Below are 27,156 nucleotides of genomic sequence, written 5' to 3'. Positions count from 1 at the left end.
GTATCCCTGACACCCTCTCCACCATCTGTGGGAAGTGCCAGTCCTGTTGTGGTGCAGGTATTCCCTGGGCACTCTTCTCCTGCCCACATTCTTCCACCTGCCAGCCCCCCTGTTGTTCGACCTGCTCGTCTCATCCCTGGCAGGCACCTGCAGAGGGGGCCTGCACGTGGGAATGGTGGCCAGTGGGAGCAGGACTTCTTCCGACAGCAGACAGATGTGAGGCAGGACATTCGTGCCATAGGGGCTACACTGTCAGACATGTCAGTGTCCCTGCAGGACATGGTCCAGATCCATCAGGGGTGGACAGGGTGTGCCAAGCTTTGGATAGGATGGATAGCACTTGGCAGGAAATGTCTAGGAATATGACTGCCTTGATATCCATCCAAAGGGAAGAGAGTTTAAGATGCCATGCCTTGGCCATGAAGATGATGGAGGGCATGGTGAGAGTGATCCAAAGTCTACCTTTAAGGCCAACGCAGGGAGGGGAACCATCATATCGGCCTGCAGGACAGCACATCCCCACACCTGTAACACCAACTGCACAGCACCACAGCCAAGGTACACAAACACACCAGCACCCTGAACAGGCACTCCCACCACTTGCACAAACACCAACAACCTCATAACAGGCCCCCCACCACCCCCACCACCTGCACAAACACCAACAACCTCTGAACAGGCACCCCCACCACCTGCATAAACACCAACAACCTCTGTGCAGGCACCCCCACCACCTGCACAAACACCAACAACCTCTGAACAGGCACCCCCACCACCTGCACAAACACCAACAACCTCTGGACAGGCACCCCCACCATCCCCATCACCTGCACAAACACCAACAACCTCTGTACAGGCACCCCCACCACCTGCACAAACACCAACAACCTCTGGACAGGCACCCCCACCACCCCCACCACCTGCACAAACACCACAAACCTCTGGACAGTCACTCCCACCACCTACACAACCAGCCCTTGTCCAGGTACAGACACCAAATGTGCAGACTCCACCTGCACCTCTTGATCACCCTGTAGTACAGCCACATACACGAAGGCGACAAGCACAACCTCAGCCCTCACCGCGTTCATCACCCCCACTATTGCGGAAACGCAAACGCGATCGCCAGTGAGGATCACATGGGCAATTTGTGTTTTGGGTTGAAAAATAAAGATATACAAAAGTAATATCCTGTTGTGTATCATGTCCTGTCTAACGATGTAAGCATGTGTGTGTGAGACAGTTACAAGTGTAACACATCATAGCAACACGTTATTATGTGCATAGCATATGACTCAATACATATGTGTCCATCTTTGGAAACAGACATCCAAAATGAAGTCAAACAAGTTAAACAAAGTAGAATTACTCAAAGATATTTATGTAGACAAAAATAACTGACCATACGTTTGGAAGGGAGAAAGGAAAACAAATGATGATCTTAATGCAGAAGGAGAAGGGAACTTGGATTGGGGTGGGGCAAAACAAATATAATACGTCAGGGAGCGTCAGGGAAACAAGTCTATTTACAAGGGGGAAAAGTAATCTTCGTCAAGAACAATGTCTCAGTCCAAAAGTCAAGTGTCTTTCTGGTCATCCTCCAGGACCACAATATCTAGATCCTCAGGGTCTGACAAATCCACACGGCTGGTTTGTGCAGGAACAGGCACCACATGGGGACGTGACACACGAGGAGTACGGGGGGAAACTGTGTGGGGCAACGGACAGGGGGACACATTGACGGTGGTATGGGAGGGCATTTGTGAGACAAAAGACGACATGGCTGTGCTCATGGACTGCATGTGGGTGCCAAAGTTGTCCATTGATCGTGCAAGGTCCGCTCGCATAGACCGTATCTCCAGACACACTTGTAGGAACATGCGAGCGTACCTGTCAGGTGGACACTCGACCATCCAACCCAAGTCCCCTGGCACAGCCACAGGAGGAACAACACTGGGAGGGGTGGGGGGGACAGAAGGGATGTGGTGCCTCTGGTCCGGGGCTGATTTGTTCGGCTTGGCGGCTACGAGGAGGGGGAGAGGTTTCAGGGGATCAAGCTGGAACCCCCGATGGCATGAGGGACTCTAGAGGTTGTGAGGGGCAGGTGGCAGGCCTAGATTGAAAATTAGCCTGCCCCGGGGACACCTCTTCGTTACCCACTGGTGAAGAGTGTGTGGGTGGTGAGTAGCTCTCCACCACATCATGGTCCGAGGTGTCCGGTCCTTCCACCACCCCTACAATGTCCACATCCTCCACCCTGGACATAGTACCAGAGTCTTCTTCTTCCTCATCCCGGGTGGGTGCAGCCTCCTGGCCTGCAGATGTAGCGGGCTCCTCCTCCTCCTCGCTGGTGGAAAGAGGGTGTAGCCGCCGGCAAACTTATGTCCTCCTGCTCCGGACTTGTTCCTGTGTATCTTCTGTCTCAACAGCCGTGCCTGCAGAAGTGTAAGCAAAATCCTGATGTGGTGGTTGTTTCATGCAGGATGATGCACATACATAGATGACCCAAGGTCAGAGTTAATTTCTCCTCTGATCACACTCTACAGTTGGCAGGGGCCGATTTACTACTTCTGGCGCATCTCTGCTAATCAGCAGAGGTGTGCCAGAAGAGTTGCGACGCATCTGCCCACCCGTGCGCCACCCGTGAAGCACCGCATTTACAATGCGACACACCGTGGCGCTTGGGTGGGCAGATGCGTGATGCATCCCCGGTGGAATAGCGGCGCTTTGCTGGAGTGGCGTGGCAAGTGCAACGCCACTCCAGCAAGGCTCGGGGGTGAACGATCGCTGACATGCTGCGTCAATCCTTACAGCTGCTTCAAGCAGGCGCAGAGTATTGATGCAGCATGGCCCTAAAAGTGACTGAGTGAAATCTTGTAGATTTCACTCTGCCACTTTTAGGAGGTGTTCCAGCACCGGATGTGTCTCGTTGTAATTACCCAGCAGCATGGTGCTTTGTCAGCTCCGCCACTGCGTCACAAAAGTGACCCAATGGCGGTGTAATGGTGGTGCAAGTGCCTTGTAAATCTGCCCCTCAGTCTTTATGGACTTAATGGGGGTTGGGAGCACACTGCCTCACAGTCCCAGCACAGTTCACCCCTTTACATCCTGGTCAATGCAGTACACAGTACAAACTTACTTCAAAATCATCTGTGGTTGCTGCAAATGCTGCAAAGTTCCTCCCAGGTCACAGTACCACTCACAGGCACATAGCAAACCCAGATGATTTTTCTTTGCTCTCTAAAACAGCTGCTCTCTACTGATGAAGCGCTCAAAACAGACACACGTGTCTAGAGATATACAGCAATGTCTGCACCAACTTTGGTGAATGATTCAAGATGAATTTGAAGTAAGTTTGAACTGTGTACTGCATTTGCCAAGATGCAAAGGAGGGCCGAACTGTGCTGGGACTGTGAGGCAGTGTGCTCCCAACCCCCATTCTGTTTATGTACGTACATGACATGTATGTTCACTGTCATATACAGAATTGAGTTTGACTTGGACAACTCATGTGTTTTATTGTGCCTTACGTAACGTTATTTGCGAAACCTCAACCTTGGCATTCTTGTGATCTGTGTGTCCTGTCACTGCTACATGTGCATGTTCAAAAACCAGTCCACCAAATGGGAACATGAAGAGTCCAGATTTAATAGAATCTTGTCATTGGTATGGATAGAACTAGTTACTTACCTGTACACTATGGTTCTCCAGTATTATCTTTCATAGATTCACATGCTTGTATCTTCCCCGTCGTCATGGTGGGAGTCTCCCGGTAAATATTAATCATAGCAGTAGAAGAAAAAACTGCCTGAAACCATAGAGTAGAGAAACCAGAGGGTAACCTCTCCTCCTCATTATGTGGCCCAAACTACAGCCAATCAGCAACCAGCCCCAGCCTACACCATTCCCAGCAGAGCCACCATACCTCAGATTTCCTACCGCCCAAGAGTGAGCTATACAGGAAAACCAGAGATAAAAGGCGGTCTACCTAAAGGAAACGGGGAGGCAGGCGGGCGCATGTGAATCTATGAAAGATAATACTGGAGAACCATAGTGTACAGGTAAGTAACTAGTTCTTTCTCCAGTATTCAATCTTTCATAGATTCACATGCTTGTATCAGAGTAGATAGCAGTTCCTGTAGTTAGAGCGTTTCTAGGCTAGACCCCTTTCCTATCTCGGGGCTGTGTGCCATAAATTGCTTCTATTAAAAAGAACTTTTCGCAATACCAAGGCATGATCAATTAAACATTGTCATTATAATTATTTGCGTAAAGAGAAAAGCATATTATATAGTAAAAAGAAATTTGCAGAATACAATTCATAAACATGTACCTTATTTAAAGAGATGTCGCAGAACTGCCTGTCCCACTGCTGCATCTGCTTTCCATTCCGTGTCCAGACAGTAATGCTTGGTGAATGTATGAGCAGTCGACCAGGTTGCTGCTCTACATATGTCTGGAAGGGGTACTCCTGCTAGCAATGCAGAAGACGTCGCCATTTTCCGCGTATCATGGGCACGGACTTTCCTGTCGAGAGGTCTTCCTGCTTTCTCATGACAGTAGCCAATAGCGGAAGCGATCCATCTGGATATGGAGGAACGTGAACGGGCCAGCCCTTTTCTGACCCCTGAGTAAGCAACAAACAGTTGGTTTGATTTGCGAAAGCTTTTTGTCTTTTCAATGTAAAATTTTAGGCATCTGCCAATATCCAAAGTATGCAGAGCTTTTTCAGCCGCTGTGGATGGATTCTTAAAATATGTAGGCAGGATGACAGGTTCATTCAGATGAAAATAAGAGGGTATTTTAGGCACAAATTTAGGGTTAGTTCTTAGCATCACCTTATCCGGCCTGAATTGAATGAAGGGGTCCAATATAGAAAAAGCTTGTATCTCGCTCACTCTTCTGGCTGATGTGAGCGCCAACAGTAATGCCACTTTCCATGACAAGAATTGCAATTCTGATTTGTGTATGGGCTCGAAGGGAGCTTTCATCAGCTGCGACAATACTGTGTTAAGCTGCCATGAAGGTGGAGGACGCTTGACAGGAGGAAACTTCCTGAACAGCCCTTTCAAGAATTCTTTGATTAGTCTGTTAGACCACAAGGAAGGGCATCCTGGTGATCTTCTATACCTGGAAATTGCTGCTAGATGGACTTTTATAGATGAGTGCACCAGTCCTGATCTGGCTAAATGCAGCAAATAAGGAAGGATTTGCTCAGCAGAGGACGTTAAGGGATGCAGTGCATTAGCCACGCACCAACTACAGAATCGCTTCCATTTTGCCACATATGTCCTGTTGGTAGACAGCGCTGCGGAACTTTGCAGTATTTCACGACATTCCGGGGTGATATCTAGGGACTGGAATTCGTGCTCAAAAGGTTCCAAGCAGACAATCTTAGCGAGGTCAGTTGCGGATGAAGTACTTGGCCTCTGTTCATGGAAATCAGATCTCTGGTTATCGGGAGCTGTATTCTTGGTTCCACCGACAACTGCAGAAGCTCTGTATACCAAAACTGCCTCGGCCAGGCCGGGGCTATCAGTATTATCTGGCAAGGTTCTGATCTCATTTTCCTCAGTAGTCTGGGAATCAAGGGAAAGGGAGGGAAGGCATAGGCAAACATCCCTGTCCATCGGAGGTGAAGAGCGTTCCCCCTCGAATCTTGCTGAGGGAACCTGCTGGCATAATGACTGCATTTCTTGTTGCTCTGAGTTGCAAACAAGTCCAGACCTGGTTTGCCCCACACTTTGAAAATCCGATTCAGCTGGACCTGGCTGATTTCCCACTCGTGGCAAATGTCGGATGACCTGCTTAACAGATCCGCTTTTGTGTTGTTTACTCCTGGAACATGTTCCACTTGCAGCGTTATTTTTTGACACAATAGCCATTTCCAGATTCTTTGTGCCAGAATCGACAAGGGTTTTGATCTCGTTCCACCCTGTTTGCGCAGGTAAAACATTGTTGTTGTGCTGTCTGTCCGCACTAAAACCGATGAACCTTGGATCCTGGGAAGGAAAGCCTGGAGGCCCAGGAAGACTGCTTCCAATTCCAAGAGATTGATGTGACGTTTCGCCTCTTGAGGAGACCAAAGGCCTTGAATTTCCAGGTCTTGCAGATGCGCCCCCCAACCTCGCAATGAAGCGTCTGATGTCATGACGTAGCTTGGTGATTGTGGTTCGAATGACAGGCCCTTTGTTAGGTTGCTCCTGATACCCCACCATGACATTGCCCGCTTGATCTGACAGGTTATGACCAGCTTGTCGTTGAAGGAACCCAGGGCTTGGACCCATTGTTTGTCCAGGGCTTCCTGTAACGGTCTCATTTGTAAACGGCAGTTGGGGATCAGCGGAATGCAAGAGGACATCATTCCCAGTAATGATTTGAATATCCTGATGGAAGTGAACTTTTTTGCTGCTAGGGATGCAGTCAGATTCAAGATTTTCGTTACTCTTTCCTCTGAAGGGTAAGCCTTCAATTCTTGTGTTTTCAAGATTGCTCCTAAGAATTGTAGAGCACAAGTCAGAACAAAAGATGATTTTTCTTTGTTTATCCGAAGACCTAGTCTTTGGAAGAGATCCGTGCACTTCCGTAGAGATCTCTGCGTTGCTTGGAACGATGGTCCTTTTACTAACCAGTCGTCCAGGTATGGGAACACCTGTAGACCTTGCTGCCTTAAGTGCGCCGCTATAGGGGCCATGCATTTCGTGAAAACTCTGGGGGCGGACTTCAGACCGAAAGGTAAAACTCTGAACTGGTAATGGCGCCCCGCCACCATGAATCGTAGATATTTTTTGTGCTTTTTGTGTATCGGAATGTGGAAGTATGCCTCCAGCAGGTCTAGAGAGACCATGTAGTCTCCTTTGCGAAGCAGTAGCAGAATTTCCTGCAAGGATAGCATACGGAAAGAAATCTTTTTTATGTATGTGTTCAGATCTCTGAGGTCCAGTACCTGTCTCCATTTTGATGACTGCCTTTTCCTTATAAGGAAGAAGTGTGAATAAAAACCTGTTCCCCGCTGGTCTGGTGGCACTTCCTCTATCGCTCCTTTCAGAATGAGTGATAAGACCTCTGCTTTGAGAGCCGTTAGGTGTTGATGAACTCTGCAGAGGGGTGGACGATTTGGAGGCCTTTGCGAGAATTTCAGGGTGTGACCCTGTGTAATAATGTCTAATACCCATCTGTCCGATGTTATGGACTGCCAATGCGGGAGAAACTGAGAGAGGTAGTGGAACTGGTCGATCTGAAGCAGCAATGGAGGCGCCTGCGGAACATCACTGTCTGCGACCAGAGTCTTGCTTCCCTCTGGCGGTGGACTTTCTCCTTCCTTGTTGTTGGAAGGAAGTGTTTGAGGACCGATATTGCTGGTTGGAGGAGTACTGACGGTAACCCTGCTGGTTGTAAGGTTGGTACCGATTAGATTGATAAGAGGAACGTTGTTGTTGAAAGTGTCCTCTGGATCCTCGGCCGCGAAAGGACTGATAACGGCTTGTTGCAATGATCCCAAGGATCTAGCAGTGTCGGTATCTGCTTTTATTCCCTGTAACGCCTCATCAATCTGTTTTCCAAAGAGGCTTTCTCCATCAAATGGCATGTCCAATATCTTAGACTGGACCTCCGGTCGAAAAGACGTAGCCTTGAGCCATCCCTGCCTCCGCAGGGTTACCGCCATTTGGCGAAAGGCTATAGACGATATGTCCATTGCCACGTCTATGGACTCCAACGCTGCTCTGGCTCCATCTTGAAGAATGGTAGTTGCCTCCTCTTTCTTGTCCTCCGGAAGGTGCGACAGGAAAGGCGCGATGTCCGACCACATCTGCCTATTGAACCGGCTCAGCAGAGCCATTGCGTTGGTAGCTTTGATGGAAGCCGCTGCCATGACCGCAAAGCGTTTACCTATGCCATCCATCTTCTTGCCCTCCTTATCGGGGGGCGCCACGCATGTAGCCATCGGGTTCTTGGAGCGCTTCTGGGCTGCTTGAGTCACCACCGAGTCTGGACGAGGATGACCAATAAGACATGCTGGAGCCTTCTCTACAGCACGATACTTCTTGTCCAGCCTGGGAATGGATGCTGGGACTGAGGCTGGATTCTTCATCAGTTTGAGTCCTTCATCCCAGATATGCTCAATGATCGGAATAGCTCTTACCGACTCCCTGGAGGACTCCTTAAAGTCGTAAAGGAAACAATCGCTTTCCTTGACTGGCATAGAAAGCTTGAACCTTTTAGCCGCTTTCTCCATCAGGTCATGAAAGCTGGCTATATCCTCTGGTGGAGAGCTTGATTGAGGCAAAGGTGACGCCGGGGACGTTGGAGCAATATACTGGTTCCATTCGTCTCCCACTTCCTCATCCTGAGAAATTTCTCCTTCTTCCTCCTCATGATCAGACTCATTCAGGTCATCACGAATCGTAATTACGTTTTGAACCTCCTTCCGAGGAGGGGGAGGTGGTTGAGCTATAGGCGTCTCTTTAACAGGTTGAGAGCCTTTCTCAGAGGCCGCGGAAGCGTTATCTTCTGGAAAGCGACGATAATAGCTGTCTATCATACTCCTTAAGTCAGATATTAAAGAGATAGGCACCGACATTGCCTCTTCTCGCGCAGGCGTATCCACTTCCTCCTCATCATCATAGTGATAGGCCGGGTGAAAAGACTCGTATCTCATCTGGCCCTTGACCGGCCGGTTTGTAAAGGCAAAGTCCTCCTGGTGTTCTTCCTCATCCGTGTCCTGATGCTTAATATGGAGCTGCGAAGGACTGTACGCCACTCCATAGGATCCTTCCTCCTCTGATTCCTGGCAATCCAGAATGGTGGCGGGCAGCAGAGGTGATATCTTTGGCGTGGAAAATTCTCTTTTTCTGCTCATCAACACCCCCGTCGACGGAGCAATCCCTTTAACAGAAATATAAGTCAACGTTATTTTCGTTGGAGATGACATCGTCGATGATTTACTCGCCGTCGACGGGATCGTCGACGGGGTCGTCGACGGGATCATCGACAGGATGCTCGTCGACGAAGATCTCGCCGTCGACGAAGACCTAGCACTCACCGTCGACGGAGTCGTCGTTGTCGTCGGCGAAGCTGTCGACGTCGAGATTGTCGTCGTCGTCGACGGACTGGTCGTCGTCGTCGACGACGGAATGGTCGTCGCCGCCGTCGTCGACGGAATGGTCGTCGCCGCCGTCGTCGACGGTCTCGTCGTCGATCTGACTGGATTTTTAACAGATTTCGTCGACGGAAGCGACGACGGAGCCTTCTTTTCTGAGGAAGGCTTGAGAGGAGTTGGAGGGAGTGAAGTAGAAGGTTCACCTTCCTTAGATTTTCCTGCGTTTTTGCTTCCTCACATCTCCCTTTTCCTCAGAGGACCCTCTTAACTTCTTAGAGGTGTGTCCCTTGGCTTCTCCTTCAGACTCCGAGTCTTGAACCTTCCTTTTCTGAAGCCATAATAGGAGGCGCCCTTCCCTATCCCTCAGAGTTTTGGGAGGGAAGTTCCGGCAATACTTGCAGTCCTTAGAGACATGCTTGGGGTACAGGCAGTACAAGCATTCCTTGTGAGGATCCTCAGAAAAAAGTCTGGTCTTGCCACAGGATCTGCAAGCTCTGAAAAGACTCTTCTTAGAGCTTTCAGACATTATGACTGAAGTAATTCTAACAAGAAAAAAGAAGATAGTACCTGATTCCAACTGACAAAGGTCAAAAGTTCAGTGAACAGAGAGAAAACTGAGCAGAGCTCAGGGAGACTCCTTCTCACACGAAGGCGGTTAGAAATCTGAGGTATGGTGGCTCTGCTGGGAATGGTGTAGGCTGGGGCTGGTTGCTGATTGGCTGTAGTTTGGGCCACATAATGAGGAGGAGAGGTTACCCTCTGGTTTCTCTACTCTATGGTTTCAGGCAGTTTTTTCTTCTACTGCTATGATTATTATTTACCGGGAGACTCCCACCATGACGACGGGGAAGATACAAGCATGTGAATCTATGAAAGATTGAATACTGGAGAATTTCATCTATTCAACGTCTGGCCAAGTGTCATCTGCTTTGGGCATTGAATGGGACAAGGCGAATGTGGGTCAAACATCCACATTGGGTCTGGACTACATCTATAGCTACATTATGAGTTCAGCCTTTGTCCCTCCCCACACATCATTGGACAATCCAGTGCCACATATTGGCTTAGTTGAGTTAAACTGTAGTGCAGTACAATGGTGAACAGTGGTGGGTGGTTGTGACAGCTACCTGTACATGTGATATGTCATACAGGCCACTAAGGGTGAGACGTCTGTCAGTGGACACACCTTGCTAATTTAGGAACACTTAAGAGTGATGCAAGGATCTCAAAGTCTGTCTTGACTCCATGGCATATGATGATCTATCTCAATTGGAACCCAACTCTACAGGTGCAATGGAAATCACCACATCCAATACCCTATGGCCTGCCATGCGCACACTGGACAGTCTCTGTACCATTGGTCATCCAATGCACACATCAGTCATGATTTACTTGGTTCAATGTTAGTGGTGCTGGCAGAGCAGATTTCAATATGAATGCATGAGGGTGGCTCATTTACCCAGTTGTCATGAAGAAACTACAACTCCCAAAATGCACTCTGCCCTGTATAGTCCATAAGCCACAGTGTGCTACTTCAATCTTGGTGACTGCTGCTTGGACACGGAATTGGTGAATGGAGGCATGGGACACACAATGGTACAGTACTGTTTCACTCACATCATACTCCCAGACACATATTGCATATGATGCACTTACTAGGTCTCTGCTGCTCATGCTCCTCCAGCTGAGCATGGAGGGTCGGCCAGGCTGCTTGCAGGACCCTCCTGTACAGTGGGGAGAGGCGAGGACGATGCACATGGTGCTGGGAAGACAGGCCAGCCAGCTCCGTAGCCTTCTGACGGGCCCAGCGCTTTAGGTCCTCCAAGCGCTTGCGGCACGCCCTAGCCCTCCTGGTGGACACTCCCACTGCACTGCAGCGCTCGGTGATGTTGGCCCATAGCCTGCCCCGGGCTGCAGTGCTCAGAAATTTCTCCAGCACCCCCTCCACCAAGATGTCCAATTCTGTTTCTGAGAAAGGGGGTGCTCTCTCCTCATAATCCTCAGCCATTATGGGGCAATAAGTATTAAGAGAGCAGCAGGATGCCTGAAGATCTGTTCAGTGATGGAGGATGACTCAGAATGAACACAATATGGCTGCCAACTACTTCCTGTGATGTATTTCCTGTCTCCCACTTCCTATATTACATTGTCTGTATGAAATGATATGTTCCAGTTTATTTTCGGAATTTGCGGCCCGCAATCGTAGTTTCCGGTTCCGGGTCGCAAATTACGCGCATGCGCATTACGACGCGATATCGGAAGTTACGATTTTGCGCCGTAACTTCCGAAAATGACCCGGAACACATTATATCATACAGGAGAGGTCATGCAGACAGGAAACATATACATACAGAGGTCATACAGACAGGAAATACATCACAGGAAGTAATTGGCAGCCATTTTGAATTCATCATGGTGCATCCACAATCAGTAATCAAATCCACTGCCATCCTGTTGTTCTGTTGTAGTAAAAAGTGAAATGACAGTGCAGGTGTGAATCATGAATATGTATTTAAAGAGGGAACAGATCATTTAATGACATTTCTGCACAGGCAAGGGGGGGGCTGACATAACATCAGAGCCCAGTTTCATTTTCTCATACTTTGCATTATGGGACATGTAGTCCACATTGAGTGCTCAGTATCAGAGTTGTGTGATGTGTCACGTAACATTAGTGTGGAGCAGTGTGGATATGTCACAGACACATGGGGGCAGATTTATGAGCCCTGTATGCCACTTTTGCGCCACAGTTGCGTCAATTTTGTGACGCAGTGGCAGCGCAAGGCCAACGCTATGCTGTGGCTTATTTTCAATGTGAAGCATCTGTGAAATGTGTAATGTCGTAAGGGCCTGCGCCACAGTTGAGGGTTCCTGCGCAGGGGGGGATCCAGCACAGGAACGCCTCCTAAAAGTGGCAGAGTGAAATCTAAAACATTTCACTCAGTCACTTTAATGGCCACACTGCGTCAGAACCCTGCGCCTGCTTGTTGGAGGCGTAAGGATTGATGCAGCATGTTAGGCATATGCATAGAGTCACTGCTTGCCTTGCTGGAGCTGCTTTGCGCTTGCAACGCAACTCTAGCAGTGCTTCACCTTCACGCTTCTGTCTATACTTGCCCCATGGCGCGCCACATTGTAAATGCAGCACATCCATGATGGCGCTAGGGGTGTCTGCTGTGAGGCACAATAACTGTGGCATCCCTGCTGATATGCTGGGATGCACCAGTTATTGTAGGTCTGGGCCATGGTTCCTGATTCTCCCATGACATCATCACTCACATTCAAGGCCCATCGTTTGTGGTGGAGTCAAATCTGTGGAGGTCACAGGCCTAAGTATGCAACCTTTTGTGAATTGGTGACCCATCCTTATGTGGTCCAGGTATGTCTCTCAGGACATGTATTGTTTGTCAACAGCGTGAATGGTTGGTTTTAGGGATGTCCACTACACTGAACGCTGACATGGGCACATGACCTGAGGCACACTTCACCTTTTGACTACTGTCAGCGGCTGTGATTTGCATGCAGTTCATGTGGCTTGCAAAGTCGTCTCAGGGTGGGATTTATTGACACTGTAATGTCTATCCAAGTTTCATCATTGACAACAGACAGCAAACCACATTTTGTCCATGACACTACAGGTTGCTCATGTGAAAAACGTGGCAACGAGCTGATCACGGACTTGCACGCCCTGCCGTCGGTCATGTGCTATGACCCGGTTTCCCAGATTCAGAGCTAGCCGAGGTTCCAGAGGCATGTGTAAGCCATGCGTTAGAGCAATGTTGTGCAAAACACAACAGGCTAATATAATCTTGCACACGACTTCGGGGGAGTACTGCAGCACACCCCCTGTACGGTGGAGACATCTGAATCGCGACTTCAACCACCCAAAAATGCGCTCTATGATGGCTCGAGTCCGTATGTGTGCCCTATTGTACCTACGCTGAGGTACAGTGTTTGCACGCCTGTAAGGGGTGAGGAGATGTGGGTAGAGTGCATAGCCAGCATCACCTGAGGAGGGAAGAAAGGGCAGTTGTTGACATTTCCCTTTTTTAACTTGCACAGAACATGAGCTATACATTCGTACATACAGTGTATGTTGGGCCCTGATTCTTATTGTACAATGGTTAATATTGGGGGGCATTCAGATATTTAAATGGCACATATCACTCATTTTCAGTGCTTGGTACTTACCCAGTAGCCACATGTTGCCAAATTATCCCGCAGCCATACGCCGGGAAAGAGGTGACATGCGGAATATGAAGCTGTCATGCGTACTGCCTGAAACACTGCATGCACGTCGATGAACCTCCCACTGGCATCACAGACAGCTTGCACATTGATGGAATGCCATCTGTGTCTGTTGCAGAAGATGTGTGCAATGTGGCGGGTGGCTGAAGGGGCACATGGGTGCAGTCAATTGCACCCAGCACACGTGGGAATTGTGCAAGGAGATAAAAAATCTCTTGCTGCGGTTTGTCTCATGGCCAGTGTATGTGGCATGTGTATGTAGTTGGGGGCTCTAGCAGTGTTGCATCTCAGTACCTGATGCAGGCACCGCGACTGGCTCGCCTGAGAAATGTCCACAAGGTCACTGGTGACCCTTTGGAATGACCCAGTGGCAAAGAAGTGTAGGGCAGACAGGATCTTGAGATATGCTGGTATTGCATGTGAGCAGCAGGTCACAGAATCAAGTTCCTGCTCCCACTCACAGACCATATCCAAGATGACTTCTGGTGGGAAATGGTACCTGGCCCTTACATCTTGTCTGGTCATTCCAAATAGGTTGATCCTCTGCCTGAAAATCCTTTCAGCTCTCCTCCTCCTCCTCAAGTAGTTTTGCCGTATGGCAAGGGGCAGTGCTACGAACACATTCAGTGACATCCTGAAAAGGTTTGTTTGTGTCTGCTCTGCATTTATCCATGTTGGTGGGCTTGGATTGGCTGCAGTGTATCAGCTGATCCCTGGTGGGGGATGGTAGGCACTTAAACAGGTGTTTACCCTTGTATTACATGACCAACTGCCAAGATCCGTATATTTCGGCCCGTGATCGGAATTTCCGGCCCGTGATCGGAATTTCCGGCCCGTATTCGTAACTTACGGCCCGTATTCGCAAAATCCGCAAGAGTGCCGTTAATTCCGGTCCGGTGCCGTAAATTCCGGCCCGGTGGCGGAAAATACGGCCCGGCGGCAGACGTAAAGTTAGTAGTCTTAAGTTCATTCTGTGAATCCCGAAAGTAGTAAGTGCATTCTGTGAATACCGAAAGTAGTAAGTGCATTCTGTGAATACCAAAATAGTAGTAAGTTTAGGATTTAGTCTTAAATTAATTCTGTGAATCGGGCCCAAAATGTCAGAAAGGGAAGACTACGTAGATGAATTCAGAAAAACAAGGCTTCTGAACAGTTCTCAGCAGATGAGTCTCAGGCTAGTTCCTTTAAATCTAAGAGAAAAGCAGAGAAAGGAAAGCCTGAAGATACAGATTCCGATAAGGCTAAATTCAAACATAAAGACTCATGTGAGCAAGAGGAGAAAAGGCACAAAAAAGCCCTATAGAAAATTAACTATCCCTCCATCTGATAAAGAAAAGAAAAAAGGCACTCTCAGACTTGAATACATCATAACGCTGTTGAAAAAGTGGAGGGTAAGCCTACCATCGATGACCCCCTTTTGACTACCTCGTCAATGACTCCTGCTGATGAATCTTTAACAAACACAAGAAAGGTGAGAACTCTGGCGAGAAACCTATGGGAACATCTTACCGGTTGAGGACTGCTTCAAAAACACCGATGGAGCAGCTTAAATTAGCTCCACTCTTACACGTTACAAGCGTTACAAGTCGAAAGCACTTTATCTTCATGTCTCTATAAGGCAGAGTTGGTGCACAATAATGCAATTTATATTGCTTAAATGTTATTTTGGGAGTCTGGCATCGTTTCTCAAACTTCATAACCTTTACAATTTTCCAAACTTTTATTTCCCTCATTATTCAGAACAGACTTCATTACATATTTTGAATGTAAACAACCGTGAATAATGATGGGGGCCATTACGTACGCAGCACCCTGACATTTGTGCAAGAGGCTGAGTGGGAAACCCGGTGCATTAATCAGCCGTGGTCGGTAGTATAAGTACCTGCTGGGCGGTGACGTGGGGAGGGGGAGGGAAACCTCCGTAATCCATAGTTTACTCCCCCCTCCTCCCTGCGTCGCCGCCCGGCAGGTACTTCCACTACCGACGCGGCTGACAGTCTGCACTGTGACTGTTTGGAACTAAGAGAAAAAGAAGGAAGAGTGACACACCTGACTGAGTGAGAGGCGGTCCGGGTAAAGAGTTTGCGGGTCCAGCGCCGGATAAAGCTCCCAAATAGGATGGACGCGATGGAGGTCATGTGGGCGCTTGTTGCCCTGGCTGCGGTCCTGCTTCTGGGGCAGTTTCTAAATCTACAGTGGGAGGCGAGGAAGTTTCCACCAGGACCAACTCCACTCCATGTCGTTGGAAGCATGTGGGCGCTGAACTTCAGTCTGCACCATGAGACTCTCATGCAGGTATGTGGGAAACGGGGTGAATATAGGGCAAGGCACAGGGCTTATTCACAGCTGCTTTCCATCATTTGGGGTAATACCACACCTAGAAAACACTCATACCGCAGGGTGCAGTTTGAGCTGGGAGTAGCATACCCTCGCCATTCGGTGTGCGCTCCTCTAAACGGTGGCTAGGTAAGGCCGTAATACTTTATTTGTCCCCACTTCCAAGGCATGCAAACTGAGATGGTGCAATGTTTGCACAAATGAAACCAGGTTTTGCTTTACAAAATGAGCACAGTTTAGAAAAGTGTTAGTAAGCATTTACGTCACAAATTATAATCCTAATCCAGACACAGACTCATGTTTGCGCCAAAATGGGGATTGGTGGAGAATTCAGAATTCGGGCCAGAGGATGGCAAGAAGTCACTTCATGTATGATGGCGCCAGTGGAGCCTATACATGGATGAGCATTTGGCATGGCGGCATCAGCCTAATATGTAACATTGGGAAGCCAGTGACGGATCTGAAGTGCTGTAGCAGACACCTGCCTACTTCAGATGCAGTTTACAATAACAAACCTAACACATGCACTTCTGGGCTTCATGCAACTGTATATCTAAAATGTTTTTTCGCTTCATTGATGTATTGTTAATTTTTTTAGTTTTATATAATTTAGGTTTTCTGATTTTAATGCAGAATACATCGAAAATTGTGGTGAACGGGAGGTGGCTCGTGTGTTTCCAACACCGCAAAAGTACTTAATTCATTTAGCTACCCATTGCTATGTCATCAGAATGAAGTTTAGACATTTAACCTCCAGTTGCCAGCTCACATCGGGCGCTGGTCTGTAGTGAGAAAATAAATGTTTTTCTGGCTGATGCGTGGGTTCGTTCCCGGCGGAGTGGCATTGGGTCCTTCATGTTTATATTTATGAAGCTAACACAATACAGCTGGGTCCCTTAGCATTCTTCAAACGTAAATTAGAGGCACATTTCTTTAAAAATTGCTCAAAGCAGCCCAGCCACCACGGTCGCAATGCTGCGTTTTTATTCTCCTGTGCTCGCACACAAGGATGCAGCCTAGCGGCATGCACACACGCACCTTTGCACCAAAGCGCAAAGCTGTGTGCATCATGGCTGCCAAAGGTTCTGAACTAGAAGGATGCATTTCCAGCACAAAATCTCAAGGTTAAACATTTTTCTTTTTACATTTCACACAATAAATGTGTGCTGTACAACGCAGCACACACGCAGTGTGGGAAATATTTGAAGAAATGACTGCATTTCTCAGAGTTTGAGCTTGGCTCAAGATATGTTATTTTTTTTTTTAGACACAGTCAGGTCTAATAATGTGTGCAGATCTGGCTCTGAGTCAAACATGGGTGGTTGCTTGGAACGCCAAAATAACACCCATAGAACGCCCTGGGATTAAAAGTAGCCCAAATGAGCGTAAAGCGTTATTTGCAGATTTTAAGTGCATCTTTCCTGCGAAAAAATGTTTGTCCTAGATAGTAAATACTTCATAAAGATGTCACAATGCATACATGAATTTACATTTATATTAGTCAATAAAAAATATAGAATTTTTAGGAATAATAAACTTTAAGAATTTTCCACATACTTTCCCATAGGGAGATCTCCATCAACAGGTGAAAAGTTAGTAGTAGTAACTTTACACTCATAAATTCTGTTTAACCCCTTCACTGCGGCGGCTATTCCGCCGCAGTGCTAAGGGGGCGGGGCGGAAGAGTGGCGGGCGCATGCTGGTGACGGAACCGCTCCGTCACCAGCGTCGGTTGCGCTGTGCTTATGACGGAGCGGTTCCGTCATGGCCCCGCCCGCTCAATAGAACGCTCAGCGCAGGCGCGGAATTCGCGCCGCGCAGGAGTGTCGGGTGGGCCATGACTGAACCGCTCCATCATCAGCACAGCACCACCGCAGCTGATGACGGAGCGGTTTCGTCATCAGCAGGCAACGGGTTAAGGAGGTCACAACCCCTCATTTGATGGGGTGGAGAAATGTAAGTCTGTACCTAGGTGTAAATCTCCACTGAGAAATGGTGAATAGCAAAACACTTTCGAGTTACACCTAGATGAAGGTGTAAACATACACAAAAGTATCATACAAGTGTAAATGTATCTTTGTAAAGTGGGCACTATGAGTGAGTGATGGATACATTATCTGAATCATATGATTAATGGGTTTAGGGTTACTAAAGCTAAACTCCTGTTTCTGCTGCTCTGTTGTGCAAGACGCCCTGTGTGCTGTGTCTTCCACAACAGAGTTACCATGAATAAAGATGCTTCCCCTCTAACAGCCATCCCTGCCCACCTCATTTAAATGTGCAGGGTGGTAGGGGCATCTGTCTCGGCAATTTAGTCCGTCTCTGTTACCACTCGACACACCAGGTTAAAGATTAAGACTATGTGAATTAGGAATCCAATGCACAAAGGAAAAGGGCAGCACTCAGCCCCATCTAACACACTGGCCACTGAATTCTTTACTTAGGTTTTACAACTGCAAGGCATTTTTCACATTAGAAATAAGTCTGACATTAGAAAGGACAGCATATAAGTAGCTGCCTGACTGCCAGTGTGACCAGCTATGCAGCCCAGGTGCTAGAAGCAAGGTTCTACTAACAAGAGGTGCTATGCAACCCATCTGTCACTGTGCAGGAGCACAGTTCATCCTACACGAAGTCCTAATTCTATAGTGCAGAGAATCCGGATAGTGCCTGAAGGAGATGTTAAAAATATTATATATATTAATATATAAATATAAGTACAGATTGGGTTTTTCACATTGCCCTCAACTAGTTTGATAATTCCAAGGTGCTGCCCCAAGACATCAAAGTAAAATATGCTGCACAGCTAGGCTCACACTTGGAAAGCAGGCATAGTGTCAATCTCTTTTTAGAAAGTAGTTTCAGAGCTGTAGGACTAATATTGACTGCTGTAATAAGGGAAAAGCAACTGGCAACTTGGGGAGAAGTCGTGTCAATCATTGTGAGATATGCAAACAATCCATTTGGGTTAGGACCAGGCTATTTTGTCACCCACCATATTCTTTGGATGTCTATATTGAGCCAGAGTCATAGCAAGGGTATTGTTGGTCTGATAGTACTGCTTTCTGCTGAGAAAGGATTAGAGAATGAAGGAATGTATCTGCAAGTTTGACTCCATCTATGTTAGCCTGTTCTGTCACACTCAATGCATGTTGTGCTCCTGCAGGATTGTTGTTAAACGACTGGATACATAATCCTCAATACCTTTTATATAGGGCAGACTACAAACCCACAACCTACCAACCAAGCACAACTACCAAAAAGATGGTATGTGTCCGAAAATACAACTTTCTCGCACCTAAAACTCTCTGCTTCACTTCATGCTTAAGCAGAACCACGTTTGCTAAGAAATGAATTGAGGTGCTGCACTGAGAGGGTCTCACGCCGGCCGGGCTTTGCTCCACTGAGGCGTTCGAGGCTCACCTTTGTTTGTTGGGTGTAGCGGCCGGGCTTCGCTCCGCCGAGCGACCAACCCCCACTGCTTTCCTGTCTGGCCGGGCTTTGCTCCGCTGGCCAGGACTACGGTTCCCAGCAGCCCCAACCCAGGACGCCACCACTGTCATCATCCTGCGCCAGGAGGCTCTTAAAGATCTGCATGCTTTCGAGGACCTTGTGCTGCACTTAGAGGGTCTCACGCCGGCCGGGCTTTGCTCCGCTGAGGCGTTGGAGGCTCACCATTGTTTGTTGGGTGTAGCGGCGGGCTTCGCTCCGCCGAGCGACCAACCCCCACTGCTTTCCTGTCTGGCCGGACTCTGCTCCGCTGGCCAGGACTACGGTTCCCAGCAGCCCAAACCCAGGACGCCGCCACTGTCATCATCCTGCACCAGGAGGTTCTTAAAGATCTGCGTGCTTTCGAGGACCTTGTGCTGCACTCAGAAGGTCTCACGCCGGCCGGGCTTTGCTCCGCGGAGGCGTTCAAGGCTCTCCTTTGTTTGTCGAGTGTAGCGGCCGGGCTTCGCTCCGCCGAGCGACCAACCCCCACTGCCTACCTGCACGGAAGCGCCGCGCACGCCGATCCTTACAGCGTTCGCGAAAACGGCAGATTCATTCGGCCGATCGGAGCACAGAACTAACAAGCACCCTCCTGCAGCCCACAGACGATCCTTTACTGGGGCTTCTCAAGTTACCTCGGCATCCCTCCCAGGATACTTGCTTTTAAGAGGATTCAATTCACCCGGATCCTAACCCAGCACTCTCTCATTCAGACAACCAAGTCCTGATGATGATCTGAACTAACCCGGATCGAAACGCCGTCGACCTAACAGCCTAAACAATAGGCGCACTCCTTCCTTGTGGCTCTACAATTGAATGAAATTACCCTGGCCTACTGTGATATCACACTGTCACATGCGCCGTTGAGCTACTCACTGTAAATTATTTGCAGCTCATGCACAGTGCGCCACCAACGCTGTTCACTTTCACTTGCGTCCCCACTTGCACTTTTGTACACGTTTTTGCACCAAGTTCCATGTGGTTGTCGCCTATTTAATTTATGCAGTGCTGTTCTTAACTGTATACCTCCGACCTTGGAACTAATGTTACAACATAAAGATGAATAACTATCTTTTGACATACAAATGAGTATTCTCCTTCTTTCTTCCAAAGTAATGCTATGTGCATGCTAGTTAAAATTGTCTACAGACTCCTACCTCTCAGGACACTGTGTTCTTTCTGCATCCTACCTACCCAGTCCTGAATTGGTTTATGGGTTACACTCCTGTTAATCTTACAAGATGGAAAGTAAAAGAGGCACAGATTTAATTCTTGTTAATTTCTATAATAATAATTTCGATGCCTCTAGGGAAATTTTTTTGTTACCTTTAGAGAAGGAAATTGAAAGAGTTTTGGCAGTATCCAGCAGGCTCGCTACCACCTTATGGGTAGGAGATTTCAATTTTCAACCATGCCCATTGGCATTGGGGAACCCATGTGGATTTAGAAAGGAGATAGATAACTATGATGGGGAAGGTACAGACCACCTACACTTCCCCCACTGTAATTATGGTTCGTTAATAAATAAATTGATAGTCAAATTTGATCTGGATTTACTAGCCTGTAATAAGAACAAGAATAACATCAGCTGCCCCACGTTCACAGGCATGAATGCGCACACTAATATTGATCACATCCTAATCTCCAGTAATAGTGAATACTCTAATTTATGGGTTAATGAAGAAGCTCTAAGTGATCATAATAGCATATTTATACTATTATTTTGTTGGGGACATAAACCCCTTGATACAAATGTCTGCTCTAGGGATATAGTAGCCTCAACACCAAATGGTATGAGGATCAAATGGGCTGGCATTGATCCCTCCAAAATACACAAAGAGGTAGTGGACAAATGTAGTGCTGAGATAGAGTATTGTCTTCGCGACAAAGTTAATCCACAAATTTTGCTTTTAAATTTCATCAGGATTAATGAAACTATAGAAAGTATTTTCACTAACAAATCTAGGGGAAAAAGAGATGTTAGGAGGGGCTGGTTTGACAAAAGTTGTACAAGGGCACTACATGAGTTAAAACAAGCACTGAGCATAAAGCCCCGGAATAATATAAATATTCAAATGCTACGTAATAAGTACAAAATATCCCCGATTAAAAGGAAAAAGGAGCTTCAAGAAGAGGCATGGCAAAACCTTAATTTAGCTTCTGAAACTAACAATAGCAAAGTATATTGGGAGATTATAAATAGTCCCTTCTTAAAGAATGATAATATACCAGAAATAACATCATTTGTTGATTGCAATGCGTGGATCGAACATTTCACTAATATTTTTAACCCAGATAGGATTATTTTAGGAACAGTCCTTCAGGAGGACTCTGTATGGCAGCCCATGCCCCTTGGAATAAGCCTTGAGGAGGTATATGAGGGTTTAATTGATTGTAAAGGAGGGAAAGCGCCGGGCCCAGATGGGGTCCCGGTAGACTAATTTTAAAACTGAAATGAATCTCTGGGCCCCACTTTTAGTAAGGCTTTTTAACACGGCAGCTGAAGGAAGCTTACCACCCTCATGGAGTCAGTCGGTAGTCATACCCCATTTTAAGAAGGGATCTAAATCTGAGGCGTGTAACTACCATCCAATCTCCCTTTTAGATGCATCAATCAAAACCATGAGTAGGATAATGTTGAAAAGGTTAGAAATCTGGGCCGCTGAAAATGCAATTTTAACTAAAGTACAATATGGTTTTAGAAAAGGCCTGGGGACATTAGAGCAGTGTGTTAATTTGGATCTCCTTATTAACAAGTATACCACTGCTAAGGATGGTTCACTGTTTCTCTGCTTTGCGGATCTGAGCAGTGCTTTCGATCTCGTGGACCATTCTATTTTATGGCACATTTTAATTGACCTAGGTGCACCCAATGAAATCATACACTTTTTAGCTAGGCTCTATGAGAAACTTTCTTGTAAAGTACGTTATGGACCCCTTGGTGAATGTACCCCCTCCCTTAAAGTTTCAAGAGGCATTCCACAGGGTTGTGTTTTAGCTCCTTTTTTATTTTCATTATTTATTAACCAGGTTGACTCAATTTTGAGTCGGATCCCTGCGGATGCACCACACATAGGAGGGAAGGCGGTGCCCATATTATTATATGCGGACGACGCTGTTTTAATTCCACGTACCCAGATACGTCTACAACGACTCATTGACAATTTCATGTTATTTATTGAAAGCAGGAGACTTAAAGTGAACAAAACTAAGACTTTTGTGATGACATGTGGGAGCAAGGCCAAGTCAGCAAGCTCTAGTTTCTTTATTGACAAGGTTAAAATGCACCAAGTTAAAACCTTTTCCTACCTGGGGATTACATTCTCAGAGGATGGCAAATGGCAACATGAGTTTGATAATATCAGTTTAAAGATGAACAGGAATACCAGTAGTATTTTTAGATTTTCTACAAAAATGGGGGTCAGAAGTATAAAAGACATGATGGCAATCTACAAAGTACGCTGCACCTCATCGGCTTTATATGGTGCTGGTGCATGGGGGCACCAACACAATCCAACACTGCAGTGAGATGAAAATACATTTCTTAAAAAACTACTCTGCGTACCTACCTCGGCATCCACTGAATTAGTACATAAGGAGGTAGGACTCAAATATATCTCTGACATAGCTGCATTACGCCCCCTGTTGCTATGGCGTTCTATTTGGGCTAAAACAGAAATGCAGTTTACACAAGAGATAATTCGTGACTGCCTGAGGCTTGATCATGTATCCCGTATTTCTTGGCTCAAATATATTTATTACTGGTATAATCTCTTGTTTGACTGTAATATTTTTCTTGAACTTGAGAACGTAGTTTTAATCCCCAAGAAAGAAATTAAAACAAGGTTTCTTATATATAAAAAGGAGAACTGTGAAAAGATGTCTGGAAAGCTCTCGAGTGTGGCCTTTTACCGGGACCTACAATGAAATATTGGTTTTCAGTCCTACCTTTCCATTGTGACTCGAAATTCTCACCGTTTTGTTTTAACGCGCTTAAGATTGGGCATAGCACACCATCTAGTAGCTTTTCCCAAAATGAAATCCCGATCAGACACTGTATGTCCATGTGACAATACTTCAAGACAGAGTTGCTGCCACTTTTTATTATTTTGTAAATTTTATAGGAAATTTTATTTAAAACCTATCTTTTTAAAAAACCTTGTTCGTTCCACAAAAACAGCAATGAACTTGATATATTCTTTGAAAAGCCCAGACATTTGCTTTTTTGTTGCGACATATATATTGAAATGTACAGCTGCCAGGAAATCCATAGTCCACTGACATTATTTGACTGTGTTATAAGAAGAAATTTGACCTGTCTGTACATTCAAATCTGTATGTATACTTTGATCTAGGGAATATTTTCTGGTAACTATTTGGACTTATTAGGAGAAGAAGTATTACATTTGTATGATACCATTTTTAATGTATTCCAGGGTTTTAATGCATTATAAATACTGCCCTTGTATTTGTTAACAGATGGAAAACTATGCTCATGAATTGTAGTGTTAAAAGGATATATAAATGAACTATCCATTTTAGGCTAATTGATGATTTTTAATATTTTAACTTATTGAAAAGTTTATGTATCTTGTTTTGCTTATATGGTTATGTCTTATAAACCGAATAAAGCATTTTAAACTGGAAACTGAATTTAGTTCATTACTGGCCCTCACTCATGATACCTAATGTATCCCACATAGGCCACACAATGTCAACATTGCACAACAAACAGTGTTCGTTTTAGATGAAGATCCACATTTGCTTTGGTGAATTATAAGGGGCAGGAATCACTATATAAATACATAATGCAATCCTGGAAAAGTGTTTTTTGTCTTTTGTTCTCTGATTTTCCATAGACGCTAAAGCAACAATAACAGTTTAGACCAGTATGCACTGGTCAAATGTTTGTGTTGATTCTAGGCCAGACAGCCCTCTCTATCTGTGTAATCATTACCCCAGCTACCAATAGCAGCATAGGAAACAGGGAGTAAGTGGGTTTCACTAAATCAGGGGGAAACCTAAGGTGACCAAGCGACCACTTCAGCCGCTTTCTCATTATTCACCAACTATAACTGATTTCAGGTAGGTGGGCATGGGAGGTAATGTGTGCATTCTATCATGTTCACCATGGACTAAGACAGACTACTGCTGGAGGACAACTAACGTATGCAGCATGTACCCAGGCTCAAACATACCCCACAATTCACCCAGTATCAGTAAACCACACATACTGAGCTTCCGTACATGACATAGGCAAGACACCACAGTCTGGGGATCTGAACAGACAATAGCTAATAGCCCCACAGCTACACAGGTTAAAATTGTTGACCCCTGCAATATTAATCTGTTGCTACTGGGACCTATCATTTCATAAGGAAAATTTACTTACCTGTAATCCTAGTTCTCTTCCAGGGGTATCCTCATCAAAGTCATAAGCACTGACTATTCCCGCCCATGTGCGGGGACCCCGGAAATGATATAAAAAATTATATATGGAAATCACAGATATACAGCTCCACATATATGTTCAAGAACTCATCCGTAGAAAGAAGAGAGGCCACACTAGGGGAAACAGCGAAGGCTTCTTTATTCGGTAGAAAACACCCACAGTGGCGAATGCATTTCGGCTTTGAGTTCGCCTTCCTCAGCGCCATGGGTATGTGCACGGTTGAGGCATCTGCTTGACTTTAAATGTCTTTGCCTCCTCCTGCTGGTAGACACGTGACTCCGCCCCTCCAGGTAAGTACCAATAGCATAACACTGCCTGCAGGCTGCTTGTGATGCGATGCCTACAGGACCCAGAATGCACCATACTTGGCCGTTCTCTGTGTCTTGTGGGGGTAAGTCTTGTCACAGCCAGTTGTAGTGCCCCCAGGGGTTCGCCGAACAACAGCTGCCTCCTCCGCTCCCCAGACCGCAGCAACCACCAAAGTCCAGGATGAAGTATCGGCGGGGGCAAAGTAGGAAGTCCTCCACGCCCACTGTGCAATCTAGCCGATTGCAACACCGCCCGTTCTCCTCCCAGGTTCGGAGGTGGACCCTGGTCTTTCCCTTACCAGGGACAATAAGAATTCCGCAGATGCGAAGACCAGCGTTGCCAGGGCCAACTATACGCTGCGGGGACCTCTCGAAGCGCGACTTCTGGTACACGCGCTGAAATATCATCAAGAACTCCTCCGTAGAAAGAAGAGAGGCCACACCAGGGGAAACAGCGAAGGCTTCTTTATTCGGTAGAAAACACCCACAGTGGCTAAACAATGGAATTACCCATATAAAGATCATCTGCAAACATATAAAAAACACCTGAGGGCAAGTAGCACTTGAACCTTGTTTTTTAATGAGCAGAAAAACACTCAAGCAATTTCAACAAACTGGCACAGTGCCTTTAAGGCAGCCATGACCCCCAGCTTCCCTTCATGCCTCAGGGTTGACAGTTAGGTCAATTGTTCTTTGCATAACCCTGAAAGTCAGGGCTCAACAATATCCATTAACACTCTGATCGTGTCTCATTTACCTGGGGAGGCGGGTGGGTTGCTTATGGCTTTGATGAGGATATCCCTGGAAGAGAACTAGGATTACAGGTAAGTAACTTATCCTTCTCTTCCAGGGGATCCTCATCAATAGTCATAAGCACTGAATAGAATAGCAGGACCAACAACCACTTGCAGATAAATGAGAGAAACATGACCCGCGGTGGGGGAAGGGAGTATTTATTTGGATTGCGTCTTGTTGTAGTTGTTTCCCTGACGCTGATTTCCTTCACCTCTTGAGGAATGCCTGCCTCTGTATTGTGACTTCTGCTACCCCTGTTGATCTTGATTATTCTGCCACTGAGGGGTTTGAACCATCTGCTGGGAAAATCACCAATTGTAGGGGCAGAATCATTTACTGAACTATTTTTTCTTTTCCAGGCCAACGGCCTTAAGTGTGCCCAGTTCCTTTTTCATACGCTGCATTGCCTCGTCAGTGTGTGAACCAAACAAGGATGACCCAGAGAAAGGCAGGTTGAGGATACGTGATTGCGCTTCTGGTTTTAGTGCAGTGAGGATCAACCAAGATGATCTCCTTGCTCATAGCCCATGAGCATATCCATGCGCCGACAGGGTAGCTCCATCAGCTGCAGCACTTATGATCTGATTGGAAACTTGGCTGCCCTCCGTAAGCATTTCTTCAAAATACCTGCGATCCTCTTGGGGAAGCTTCTCAGAGAATCGTTGTAGAGACTCCCACAGGGATCTATCATAGCGCCCCAGGAGCTCTTCCGCATTGGATACTTTCAGCAAGGAGGCCGAAGTGCCACACACCCTCCGTCCCCAGGAATCTTGCGTCTTGCTCTCTTTTTCCAGTGGTACAGTGGAGGAAGATGCAACGGCATGGTCTTTCTCGCCGCCGCGATTATTCCTGAATCCGCGGGAGGGTCGGCTCTGAGGAAGAGTGGATCATCCTCTGGCGAACCATATTTTTTCAGAATCCTCGCTGGAGCGGATCTAATCATCGCTGGTGTGAGGAAGACTTCCATGACATGGTTCTATGATGCCTGGAACCAAGGGAAGCAGAGGTCTAGCCGCTGTCTTGTGATGCAGGGTTTCAAAGATCACAGAAATCATGCTTTGGCGAGCTGGCATGGGAATACCCAGCTTAAGTGCCCCTCTGCCTAGAATGTCCTGGAATGTGTAGATGTCATCCACTGGAGAAATTCTCGACGGTGAACTGTCCGTCAGTGTTGGAGAATAGTCCCTATGAGAATTATGAGAAGCAGACGAGGAAGGAATAGGAGATCTGTGCTCCCTCCTCCTGCTCCTTGATCTGGACTTCCGTCTGCTTGAACACACCGGGGTGCGTGTCCGCTCTCTGGGCCTCGCAGGGGATCGATCCTGATCCGCTTGCTGGATCAAACGAGCCAAAGGAGACCTGTGTTGGGGACTGGAGTACTCCCGCGCTGTGTCCTTGTCAGGAGCCCAGTGGTGTAGTGGTCT

General features: G+C 46.8%; 1 protein-coding gene across 1 annotated transcript in view; it reads left to right on the top strand.

The window, feature by feature from the left end:
* The first annotated feature begins 15,412 nt into the window (after nt 1-15,412).
* LOC147684183 (cytochrome P450 2J2-like) overlaps nt 15,413-27,156 on the top strand; it is a 326,697-nt gene continuing 314,953 nt past the window's right edge. The window contains exon 1 of the mRNA XM_086944596.1: nt 15,413-15,643. Within this exon, the coding sequence (XP_086800722.1) occupies nt 15,467-15,643 (177 nt within the window). The 5' untranslated portion in view covers nt 15,413-15,466. The remainder of the gene's footprint in view (nt 15,644-27,156) is intronic.

The sequence above is a fragment of the Lissotriton vulgaris genome, chromosome 11 (genome assembly GCF_964263255.1).
Source record: "Lissotriton vulgaris chromosome 11, aLisVul1.2, whole genome shotgun sequence".
Taxonomy (NCBI): domain Eukaryota; kingdom Metazoa; phylum Chordata; class Amphibia; order Caudata; family Salamandridae; genus Lissotriton; species Lissotriton vulgaris.
This window is presented reverse-complemented; position numbering and strand designations above follow the sequence as displayed.